Genomic DNA, 13351 nt, shown 5'->3' with positions numbered 1-13351 from the left:
AAAATCAAAGGGATGAGGACTAACCACTCTCCCGCTTTATTTTATTCATGGTAATATTATTGACCACTCCTTGTACTGTATGTCCGTGGCAAAAATATATTTTGAGAAAATGTCCATCACAAGCCCAGGGGTTGATGCCCCTGACCAATACAGTAAGTTTGATTTGTGCAGGGCTGAGATTTGTTTCACTGCAGATAGTCAATCATGATCATCCTTCACCCTTAAATTCAATTAATTCTTTCAATGGAATAAAACTTGTTTAAATGATGGCCTTCCTGCCTTAGCATTTGGCCTTTGTGCCCTCAAAACATTTACAACATCCAAGGCCAATTGGCCGTGCCCCCAAAACGATGAAATTCTAGGCCTCATTGTGACTGATGAGGACTTTTTAACCAAAATACATTTCCTTTTGGAAGTTGGCTGTGCTTTTGACTCAAGTTTAGAGGAAGCCTCCTTACTAAACAAGTAATATATCAATCGGCTATTAAGTGTCATCTCATTGCTTTTATATTTGGCGGTCAGGGACCTGACCATTATGGGATTGTCCAAATGTACAGCGTACAGAATATTGCTAAATCTCCTCCATTATTGGCAGTCGCTCTATTTGTTGCGATGAGACACATTATTGTATTATTATTTTTTAATGCATAAGGCATCAGAGGCATACTGTATTTGGGCCCTTGGTCTGAAGTAATGGTTTTTGTAAATGGACTCAAATAAAGAAATTGAAGTGCGTGTGCGTGTGTCTGTGGGTGCGTATGCGTGTGCGCATGTGTGTTTCTGCCATAATTGGTAGCCACCACATATGTCAGAGACACTGCTTATACCCATAGAATACTGCATGACATGCTTATTGTATCACGAAGACATTATGCCATGATTTTGTGAATGTAACCTTAACTGTACCTTTAATATCTGTGTCCTCGTATGGTCTACCTTAGGTGTACATGAATAAATTGTTAACATGTGCGTGTGTTTTACAGGTGCTGTGGTGCCAGCCAGTTGTCCTGCTGCCTCAGACTTTGTGTGTCATAGCAGTGATGACTGCATTGAGTCCTACCTGGTGTGTGACAACAAGCCTGACTGCCCTGACGAATCAGACGAGATAGATTGCAGTGAGTACAGATGGGGGATGCATACGTTTAAACTATTATTCAAGTACTACAGTGTATCGTTACTGTCGGGCAAAAACCTGTTCTCTCCATATTTTATGTTTTTATGTTCTTTCCATAGATTACTACTTCTTCTATGAACTTTGAGCTTGTAGATCAACTATTTTCTAATATAATAGACAAAGTATACAATTGGGCTTAATTGGTTAACAGTGATTGATTGAATGATTGATTGATTATTGTATAGGACAAAAATGGAGAACAGTACAAGTGTAGTCAATACAATTGAAATGTAGTACAGTACAAGTACAGTTAAACACCCTGCCTAAAAGGAACATCCCAAATAAGACCTTTTACGGTCTTTTTTACGTTGGAAGTCCTTGGTATTTAGTTCATGGACATAACAAATAGCAAGCAAAGAAAACATTCAATAATATCGCAGTCATAAAAACACTATACAGGATGGGGGAAACTAGGGGGTGGGGCTAAGGTAAGGGGGGGTGCTCACTTTTTGCCTGTCTATGGGAGAAGTGATAACTATCAGTCTCTGGCCTCCTGAAAGGTGAGTTTTCAGGGCATTTTTGAAGGATGCCAGCGAGCTACATGTTTTAAGGGAGGTAGTCAAGGAATTCCACACCTGGGTGGCAGTGTTGTAGAAGGAGAATTTACCCATATTTGTCTTATGGGTTCGTGTTACCAGATCATTGTGTGCGCTCCCTCTGGTGTTGTGGCTGTGGTGGACGCTAACTAACATTATGTTTTGTAATGACAATCTTAAAGTGACTCATTTCAAATAACTGTCTGTTGACCATACTGTATTCACATGGTGACTCCCCACGCCAAGTATGACCTAAGAGCAGAATAGCCGCGTTCTGTAATGGTCAGTGGAAACAGCTGTCCAGCAGGAGTCATGCTGGTTGCCTTTCTCATTGTGTCCTTTCCACTCCAGATCACATCGTCAGCCTGCCAGGTGCATGCAGCTTCAACATGCCAGAGGACCAGTGGGAGGACACCTGCCAGCTGTCTCAGGACACTGACGATGACTGTGACTGGACGCTAGGTCAGATGACCCAGACACCAGGAGCTGGACCCCATGTTGACCACAGCCCTGGTCAGTATGCCTCTGTAGACCGGCGGTTCACTGAACAATGTCAAGACAGGCTGTACAGGATAAGACCTGGCAGGCTTATGCAAAAGCTAAAATGTGTAGACAGATGCCAGGTTCATGTGTAGACCTGGTATCCAATAGTGTGAATAGTTTCAACAACATACAGATTACACGTTCTTGGTTTACCTATGACCCTAGATTACTATTTCTATGCATTTGATGTATGATAGGAAGGATACAAAATACTATCCTTGATGCATCATAATATACACACAAACAGGCACAGCTGCACATCACAGCCACACACACACACACACACACACACACACTGTGTGTTTGCGTGTGTGCGTGTGCGTGTGTGTGTGTGTGTGTGTGTGTGTGTGTGTGTGTGTGTGTGTGTGTGTGTGTGTGTGTGTGTGTGTGTGTGTGTGTGTGTGTGTGTGTGTGTGTGTGTGTGTGTGTGTGTGGATACTTGTAGATGCTTGTTATCACTGCCATTGTCATAATCCAAAATTAATGTTATTTCATCCCATGTCCAGTATGATTATTACCCATTTCATTACACTTGTGTGTTGAATACTGCACCAAACAAGCTGCAACCATCGCCTTTTGCAACGGTTTCCTCCCACCATTGTTGTTGCCAATGTTCAATGACACTTGGATAATCCAGTTTTTACTCCGAGCTGCTGGTGTGTGTGCTCTGATTACTCCCAGAGTAGCACTCTGAAATGTTTAATGCTGTGGCTTGGAGCAGCACAATCTCTCCACGACCAGAGAGCACCTTGGGTGAGCGTTGTATTGGTGCTCTCAAAACGTGTTTGCCAATTTTCACCTGTTTTACATATAAAGCAACAAGGTTACAAGGTGCTGTACATGCATAATACCTACAAATTATAGCATGAAACTATTAAAAGAAAGCATAAAACAAAAACAGCATTACGGAAAACAGCATTACAATATGCTATCACGTTGTGAGCTTGTAGATCTGCTATCTTTGGCACGCAGCTGAGTATAGCTTAGGCCTTTCAATGCCATTACGGCCTGCCAAAATACATTTTACTCAACTAAATCAACTGTAGATTTAGTCGATCTAGAAGAGTTTAACATAATTTAGTCAACTAAAATTAGACAATGGCTAAAATATGACTAAAACTAAATGGAATGTTATTCAAAAGACCTTGACTAAAACTTCATCAAAACTGTCAAAATCTAAATAAACAGCCTTAGGCCATCCCTGCCCCTGCAGGTGCAGTTACAGCTGCACCTCCTGGTTGGTGGAACTACCGAAGGCTTTCTGTGTGCAGTTGCTTCTGACACCTGAACTACAACCTGCTGCCACAGCAATGCATGCTGGGATGGCATACACAGGTCACCACAACATTATTTAACACACTGCATCATTTCAGACTGACCTTGAACTTGAGGCAAAGACCAGCATTTTGTCAGAGTGATGGGCACACGACAAATGAACTCCATCAGGGTGCGACGCACCCCTTAATCCCCTTCTCTCTATTGGCTGTCACCGCAGGTCACCCAGGCTGTTGCCTTAATGTGATAGGTCGGCTTTAACCGCCTATTGATCTGAGTGATGGATGCGGGCACCGTAGTTTCGTAGAATGTCATAGAATGAACTTATTACCCTGCTACACACAACCAATCGATGTGCCTAGCCAGGCATTGCCAGCTTACACACACACACGTGTGCAGCCGTGCACATACACACACACACACACACACACACACACACACACACACACACACACACACACACACACACACACACACACACAGTGCTGAATGCTGAACAAATGTAAGAGGTGTATGGAACCGGGGTGAGGGGTGGACAGTGCAAACACTTCATTTCAGTTGTAACTTCAGATGATGAAAGGTGGGGCGGAGTGGTTCCTAAAAATAAACAATCTTCCTTAAGATCATACTTGCATTGAGTGAATGTAAGACACACATGCATACTGTACTCGACTAACCACTTAAACCCCAGCATCCATATCGCGTTGCAACACATTCTGAGCTTGACGATTTCTTGGCTATTTTCTGCAAAAGCTTTCCCCACAATAAGGGAAAACAGAAAATACACTAGTGTAGAGCCCTGAGGCACTGTGCTGCTCAACTATATGGGGCTTAAGTGGGTCAAGAGACTCTTGGAGCCGAGTCCACTGTTGTGGGTGACAGCAGGGCATGCTGTGGTGCACTGTGTGGGTGGCACTAAATGGGTTGTTTTGCTCATGTGGAAAACCAGATCCACTTTGTTCTACTGATGCTTGGGTGCCATCTCATCTCCCGGCCTAGCCGACCCGAAGAATCCTTTCCACCGTGCTTGGCTTGTATAGGCTACAGGCTTTTTCCACGTCCAACAAACCCAGAAGGCTGTCTTCATCTTGTTAGAACAAACAGACGTACGGTAAACTGGCAGATTCCAGGGCTGAATTCCAGATTGAAGATTGTGCTGAGACCACACTACCCACCATAACCCTCTGGAGCAGCACGTTCTTACAACACAACTTGTGTCATTGCGATGCACACTGAAAAAAAAAAATCACACCCGTGTGAACTGAGCGGTGGTCGTGGAGGCTGTGCAACAGCACTACTGGGTGGGTGCAGCGGGGTTAGTGTGCTTTACAATGCTGTAGTTTCTTCACACACTCTAATTTATTTGACCCTAAAACATTCAGTTTGTTAATAATAATAATAATACTTGACCACACATGCTGACCCACCCTTCTCCCGTGTGTGTGTGTGTGTGTGTGTGTGTGTGTGTGTGTGTGTGTGTGTGTGTGTGTGTGTGTGTGTGTGTGTGTGTGTGTGTGTGTGTGTGTGTGTGTGTGTGTGTGAACAACAGCGCCCCTCCCTTAACATGTGTGGTCAGAAAAGGTACTGCAGGCTTGAGGCTACATACACGGACGGACGGCCGGACGTACGGACGCATACACACACGGCCACGTATAGGAGACGGTGTGACCACCGCTCAAAAAAAAAACAAAAAAACAATTGCACTTGGAGTGTGTTTTCTGGGTTGTACTTTATCCAAACAAAACTCTATTGATGCTCCGGGGCTCGTGGGGGGAGAAAAAGGATATTGGGAAGAATTATAGAAATTAATTGAACAAACTACAGCACCATGTGTCCAGTCGGGATGTTCGGACCTTCAGTGAAGAAAAATTGTTACAATAATGGTATACTGTACATGTCACACCTGTGTGTCATGAAGAACTCTGATTTTAGTAAAAGGCCTGTATTCAAAATCATACTTGAGTAATAGTACACAAGTATTGGCATCAAAATGTATATTTTATATACCCGATATATAAGCTCACAAGTTGTGAGCTTGTAGATCGTAATTCTTTTTAATAGATAAAGTATCAATTAGGGCTGAAATGCTTACTGTATACATACATACTTTGTAATAATAGTCTAAATTTGCTAAGTAACTAGTAACTACTGTTTTCAAATAACTGTAGTGGAGTAAAAACAGCAGTACAATATTTGCCTCTGAGATACAGTGGCATCTAAGTGTGCAGTATAGAAAAATGGATATACTCCAGTGAAGAGAAAAAGCACCTAAAAATAGTTAATACTTAATTACTGTACTTGAGTAAATGTACTTAGTAACTCTCCACTACTGGATGTGTGTATGTCACATTATGTCCAAAGGCGGTGGAGGAAACTTCCTGTATGTGAACTCGGCCGTTCAGAGGGAGGGTGACGTTGCCAGGGTGACCACCAGGAGCCCCTTCCCGGCCAGCATCGGCCTGTGTCACCTGAGGTTCTGGTTCTACATGCATGGCTCTGAGCGCATGGGCACACTGAAGGTAACACATCAAATATCGTTGCTGTCGGCTGGAGACCTTGTATGTCCAAGACGGTTCCTTTTTTTGAGCGGTGGTAAACCGCTCCATAGAGTGGCTGTGCGTGTGTCTGTAGCCTTTTTCCTCAGCGTTTTGCCATAGCAAAACGTGTGTGTGTAGCATCAGTGATGACATCATGTGTCTTTAGCCTTTTTCCTCAGCGTTTTGCCATAGCAAAACGTGTGTGTGTAGCATAGCCTGTACATCCTAGACTCAAATCCTAGTCTGAAGACGTTATGCAAGCACGACCACCGCTCACTTCACATTGGGTGTGATTTTTTTACTATTATTTAAGGGCATTAATTTACGGAGAAATAAAAACATGATAGGTTTAATGTAGATTTGAGGTTTCTGCCTGACAGCAACTATATTTTATTTGCCCTGCCACTGGTTACAAGCAGATTGATCATTTTATTTTATTTGCACTTTTTTAACTTAGTAAAACTAATAAACGTATTTTTCATCTGTCCGTGTCAGTGGTTCTCAAAGTGGGGTCCAGGGTAGAGGTCTTCACGGGGGCCCCGACCCCGAAATTACCCGAGGACCCGATAGACCTGTATCGGGTTCGGTCAGTGTTTTATCATAGTCACTCGGCGCCGGGTTGGAAACGGTCACATTTCCCTCGGAACACTTCGGAACACGGGACTGTAATCATCATGTGCATAACCCGAGAGGACCCGATAGGACCCGTACTGTGTGTGTGTGTGACGTGTGTGTACTTTCTGCTTTTTATGCAAACTGTAAAGCAAGCAATCAATCAATGTGTGTGTGTGCGCTGGCGTGCGCTGCTGTGCTATGATCAGGATACGGAACGAACTGGAGTTCTATTTAACGTGTGCTGTGCTGTGTTTAGGCTGACCTAGGATCAGATTCAGGTCCGTTATTAGCCGCGAGGCAGCGACATGAAGAATGGTTGTGTAACTGTGAGATGATAATGCTGGTCTAAGATCAGATTTACAGCGGGGAAAAAAGAGCTTGGTGCGTGCGTAATGCATGCGTGTGCGTGATGCATAGCAGCTACTCCAGGCTGATGAGAAAGCACTCGCCTACAAGTTAAACCATGACAAACATAAAAATTACTTACCTCTGTTGATAGAAAATAGCCTAAAAGTATTCCTTTATCCCTGACATTTATTTCGATGTTGCCTGTCATCAGTTAACAGCGCACGCCGCACAGCTGCCCTGAGTGAGGGATCTCATCATCTCGGTACATGAAAGGGGGTTTTAATAATGATTAAATGGTCGGGTCTCTCGGAACCTCGGAAATAAAAGGATTTCGGGATAACATGTCACGGGTTACGGTCGTGTTTCGGTCGGTAAAAAAAGAAAGAAAGTCGGAACGGGACAGAACGGGACGAGACCATTACGGGGCCACTCGGGTTTGGTTTTGTAATTTGATTATTATTTCGGAACAGGTCGGAATCGGTCGAAATTTGACGGTACATTTCGATTTCGGTTCGTTTTTTTGGACCCTTGAAGACCTCTAGTCCAGGGTCCTTGAGGAGTTACAGGTCTGTAACTCCAAGAGTGTACAAATGGACGTGTCCATTTGGTTCCATTTGTACACTCTCAAGAGTTATGGTGGTCGTTGAAATTTAAAGATGGGGTGCCATGATTTCTTCCCCCCTAAAACATGATGATCAGGTATTATGATCATTCTAGGAGGAAGATTTTTCCAAAAAAGTGTACAGAAAGTGTTAAAATTATGTTTTTATGGGGCCACACCCACCAGTTCATTAAGTATGCCTGGTATTCAGGTGGGTGGTGACCCAGCTGAAGTTATAAGCCACACCCACAACGTTGGGTGTATGGTAAAGGTGGAGGGGATGATTTTTTTGTCATTAAATCTGTGTATTTAGATCGGGCCTTTTGACTCAGTAGCTTTCAGCTTTCAGGAAGAAACCAAAAATACACAGGGAAGGCAAATGTGTACATTATAACCCTATTAGAGTAATGTTAACTCCATAGACACATACAAATCAGAAAAAGTACAACACTATGGCACCACCTCTTTAAAGGTTTGTATAGCAATTAGCAACCATTTCCGGTTCTGCAAACTGTTGGATCTGGTTCTTTCAGTTCTGGATTCTCAACCCTATGATGAGTCACTGCGTCTCTTCCACGTCCTCCAGGTCTATACGCTGGGACCCAGCGGTACCAGCCTGCTGATGTGGGCGGCCAGCGGCAACCGTGACAACCAGTGGACCTACGCCAAGGTGATCCTGTCCAACCCGGCACCCTTCAGAGTCACCTTCCAGGCAGAGGTCGGGGGGGACATGTGGACCGACATCGCCCTGGATGACATCTCATACACCACAGAGTGTATGGTAGGAGGTATGATGTCATACGCCAAGGGTCTTCAACAGGGAGTCCGGGACCCCTAGGGGGTCCTCAGAGTTACAACAGGGGGGGCGCCAAATCTTTGTGTGATAGGATAATTCTTTTAAAATGTACAACTTGAACCCTCGCATCCCAATTCTGAGGAGAACTTTAGCCAAAAACAGCAGATCTACAAGCTGAGGCGTTGAGAGCTTGTAGATCGGCTATTTTCGGCAAATAGGTTCGGTTTAGAGGTAAAAGAAAGTACAAAGTGAAAGGTCGAGTTAAGTAAGTAACGATGATTTAAGTGTTCAAAATTCGGAAGAAGTAAAAAACAACAACACATTAACACATATCTAACCGACTGATGACAGTGCTGTCAATCAAGTTTATGAATCTATCTATGAAATCAATGAAAATCTGTATTACACATTTATACAATATGTAGTTGGGGGTCCCTGCTTCATGTCTCTCTCAGCTAAGGGGTCCTTGGCCTGAAAACGTTGAAGACCCCTGTCATACACCACACAGTGTATGGTAGGAGGTATGCTATGATCCTTTTCTGACGTGTTAACCCTGGTTTTCCAATTGCCTTCTATGTAGACTTTGTCAGTGCATAATTTACCCCTTCCTTCACTTACTGTAAAACCGTGAGTGTTATTCTAACCATGATAGTGTAAAGAATCAGTGGTGGACAGTAACTACGTACATTCACTTGAGTACTGTGAAAACTAGTGAAAATAGCAGATCTACAAGCCAATACAATGTGTTGTGAGCCTGTAGGTCTGCTATTTTCACTGTTTTTGAAAATGTCTGAAATTGTATTTGTATTTGGTACTTTGGAATACTTGAGTATTTACTCAAGTATAATACTTTGTCCACCACTGGTAAAAAATGCACGCTCAAGGCTTGTATTTTACACTCTCAGGGTTAAATGATCACTGAGGATTTCTCACTACAGTGTTAGTCTAGATGGACAGGGGGGTCCGCGCGCATAGGGTGGATTTTTTTCGCCACCTGTTTTTTCTTAATCCTTGAAAGGTATATTTTAAGATTCTGCCAGGTACCAAGCTGAAATATGTTCTCATGGGGTTCATTTTTAATGATTTCTTGCACCTACCCGTTCACTTACTATCCAGGAAAAAAAGACCCCCCCAAAAAATCTTCTTTAACCCTATAAGTGCCTATCCCTGGCTTCCAATACAATATTTTATTTGCTATTTTACTTACCCCGAGCTGCTTGGAGCAACGTGGGTGGTCCTTGCTCGTCCAGCGCTAGCCAACGAGAGACGCTAGATGGTCCGACGATTTATTCCATTGAAAATGGTTTAAAATAAAGTTTAGAGCCCCCCCAAAAAAACTCAATATATACTGTCGGCGGCGCGACGTATTCCAGGGTGCCTATCCCGAACTAGTCCGGGATATTTAATAAAATGAATTATTTAATCGGAGGCCTCAACGAAGCCCCGGTCTAAACGTCCATCCATGGTCCAGGCCAACACTCGGCCATACACGGGCCGTAGTCGCGCTAACGGCCGCATCGCGCCGCCCACTCCAATAATAAATCACATCTTTAGACAGGATTTTCTCCGGATTGTGTTCCCAGACCCAAAGAAAAAGTTTTTTGCGACTGAAATAGCTTTAGATCGGGCTTCTAAATGGGTTAGCATTTTGGCTACGTGTCAGCTAGCTTCCTCCTCTCGTCACCCATAGCATTGGCTGGAGTGAAATCCCAAGGCACTTGGGACAGTGTCAACGGAAGCTAGAGCGAAGGTCTATAGAGAAATTTCTGGCACTCTAGCGCCCCTTGTGGCCGGCGGCACTGTATGAGTTAAGTAGCATGTGAGGGGTCTAACTAGGGGTTTTTCATGATTCTGAATCCATTGCAAGCATTTGTGTAGCATGAAAAACATTCATTAGGCTAAAAATGGCCAGACAAAACTATGGTTTTGTGATGAAAAGTGATGAGTCATCACTTTTCACAGTTTTGTGGGGTCCATTTTTAGCTTTAGGAATGTTTTTCGTGCAAAACAAATGCTTGCAATGGCTTCAGAATCATGAAAATTAACACCATGAGAACATATTTCAGCTTGGTACCTGGCAGAATCTTAAAATATACCCTTCAAGGATTAAGAAAAAACAGGTGGCGAAAAAAAAATCCACCCTGTCCATCTAGACTGTCCATCTAGACTGTCTCTGTACTGTGGGCTGAGGCTGAGGCTCGGGGGGTGGCTGGGTGTGGTGAGATAATGGAGCCTGCTGCTGCTTGCTCTGCCTGCCCCACATGACTCCAGTGTGTGATGTGTGGGTCAGTGCCCCAGGGGAACACCGCACATCGCAGTGGGGCACAAAAGCAATTACTTTTATATTGTGTTGTTTCCACACTCGCTCGCACACGCACATACACGCACGCACACACGCACATACAGTATATCGTCATTGTCGGGTGAAACCCTTGTACTTCCATAATCTTTCGTTTTTTGAAGCGGTGAAAACCGTTTTTGAAGCGGTGAAAACCACTTCCAAGGTATAGCTTTGTCTGTCCCGTGTCCCGTGCATGTCCTGTCCAGAATGAAGAATTGAGGATTGGTCAAGCTTCACATGACAATTTGACTCTCTCATTCATTCAGAACACATAGAATCTAAAAATCAAACCTCGGTTCGAAGTGAAGCGGTGAACTTTTATTCTATGTGTTCTAGAGCTATGAACTCTGTGATTTATACGTTCTTCCAATTCTGAATGATGAATGATTTTATCTGGAGGGCCGAATTGTCATGTGAAGCTTGACCAATCCTCAATCCTCATTTTTAATCATCCAATCATCAGACCGGGACGGACATTACACACATATTCTGGAAGTACGGGACAGAAAAAACCTGTTCATTCTGGACTGAAATGACCATATATGGACATGAACGGGACACACAAAGCCATTCCTTGGAAGCGGCTTTCACCGCTTTAAAAATATAGAACTAAAGCACATAGAAAGTATAGATCTAGAACACAGAATGTATCCACGAGTTTCCTACGCCCCATAGTGCATTGCGCAAACGTCTGCACCGAGGTTCTGCCGCCGATTTACAAGCTCACAACGGGTTGCATCTGCGACGCGACGTGAGCTTGTATGTCTGCTGTTAAACCCGGAAGTGTGGTCCTGATAGTCTCCAGTAAACTCCCGCGGAAACTTGTGGATAGATCTAGAACACAGATTTCATAGCTCTAGAACACATAGAATAAAAATTCACCGCTACTCTTCGAACCGAGGTTTGATTTTTCATTTTAAAAATGATTTAAACTAGTGAAAACAGCCGATCTACAAGCACACAACGCCTCGCGGTGCGAGGCGTTGTGTGCTTGTAGATCTGCTGTTTTCACTACTTTTGTGTGACGGCCTTTTACGATGAAGCAGGGCTTTACTTTGCAAAAGAACATACAAATTTGAAACTTGGAGATACGAGGTTTCCACCTGACAACGACGATATGCACCCTCCATCCTCTGACTTGCTTCTCTGGCAGACACCTAGCATTCACCTCCCTCCACCCTGAAGAGATAAGAGATCCCTGCCATCACAGGATCTGTTTTTTGATTAACGCATGTGGGATGTGCACACACACACACGCACGCACGCACGCACGCACGCACGCACGCACACACACACACACACACACACACACACACACACACACACAGACAAGGTAATGAGTTAATTTTCAAGAATTCTCACAGTGCCGCTGGACTGCAATAAATGAATTTATGTGGGATTAAACGTGCGCACTTGAACAGTCTTTTTTTGCGTGTTGGGACATGTTTGCATGTAGATGCGAGCGTGCTTGGTAGACCGATTTCTCAGAGCGGCAACCATAACTGCGGTGTCAAGCAGGATCTATGTGTGTGTGCGGCTGTGCACCGACACTGCAGCTACGCGGGAGCGCTCTGGAAAAAGGTCTATCATCCATAGTGCTTGCATATGGTCGCTGTCGCCTGTCGGATGGAAACCTCGTACTGTAGCATATGTCCAAAATTGTTACTTTTCAGGGTAACAAGCTCAAATGTGTTGTTTCACACCGCTTTTCAAGCTTGCAGATCTGCTACTGTGGATGCTATCTCCCTTAGAGATAGGGTTAGAAGTTCAGTCACCCGAGAGAGTAGAACCGCTGCTCCTACACTTGGAAAAGAGTCAGCTTAGGTGGTTTGGGCATCTAGTATGGATGCCCCCCGAGCGCCTTCCTAGGAAGGTCCTCGATGCACGTCCCACTGGGTGGAGACCCCGTGGCAGACCAAAGACCAGATGGAAGGATTATATTTCCAATCTGGCCTGGGAACGCCTCAGTATACTGTACTCCCAGAGGGAGTGGAGGAAGTTGCTCAGGATAAGGAACTCTGGAAGTCTCAGTTGGAACTGTTACCCCCGCGACCCGATTCCAGATAAGCGGTTGAAGATGGATGGATGGATGTGTAGATAGATACCTTTATTATCCCAAGGGGGAAAATCAGTTATATATAGTTAGTTATGTATGATCAAGTAGGGCGTTAATTTACAAAATAAATAAATATGGAGATAAGAGTTTTCCACCTGCTTAGTATGTGTAGTATTGAACAACTATCTTGCTCTGAAGAAGGCCTAGCGCCTAAACGCGTTAGCGTTCAGAGTAAAATGGAACACTGCATCTGAGCCTGTCTTGCATTTTTTATTTTGGTGTGCTGCTTTTTTCCACTTTTGTGGATCCTTCAGTTCAGTTGTACCTAGAGCTAAGCACCCACTGCCCAAATCAGTGGCAGCAATCAGAGGAAGCGCACTTGTTCTCTTCTCCTTATCTATTGAACAACTATCCTTTGCGGGGCGCCGATGACACACATTGGCTCTAATGCAGCCAGGGAGTTCGACTCCCGAGCCCCACGCACGACCTTTGCTGCGTGTCATTCCCCGTCTCTCTCTCTCTCCCTGTC

The 13351-nt window shown here is 44.2% G+C and overlaps 1 protein-coding gene across 1 annotated transcript in view; it reads left to right on the top strand.

The window, feature by feature from the left end:
• Positions 1 to 13351, top strand: part of malrd1 (MAM and LDL receptor class A domain containing 1) — a gene marked incomplete at its 5' end in the record, with an annotated part of 149594 nt that overhangs the window by 98293 nt on the left and 37950 nt on the right. The window contains 4 exons of the mRNA XM_080751770.1: positions 984 to 1115; positions 2062 to 2223; positions 5890 to 6047; positions 8216 to 8417. Of these exons, the coding sequence (XP_080607896.1) occupies positions 984 to 1115; positions 2062 to 2223; positions 5890 to 6047; positions 8216 to 8417 (654 nt within the window). The remainder of the gene's footprint in view (positions 1 to 983; positions 1116 to 2061; positions 2224 to 5889; positions 6048 to 8215; positions 8418 to 13351) is intronic.

The sequence above is a fragment of the Nannobrachium achirus genome (genome assembly GCF_963921795.1).
Source record: "Nannobrachium achirus genome assembly, chromosome: 21".
NCBI lineage: Eukaryota > Metazoa > Chordata > Actinopteri > Myctophiformes > Myctophidae > Nannobrachium > Nannobrachium achirus.
The sequence above is the reverse complement of the archived record's forward strand: the minus strand, read 5'-3'. Positions and strand labels throughout refer to the sequence as shown.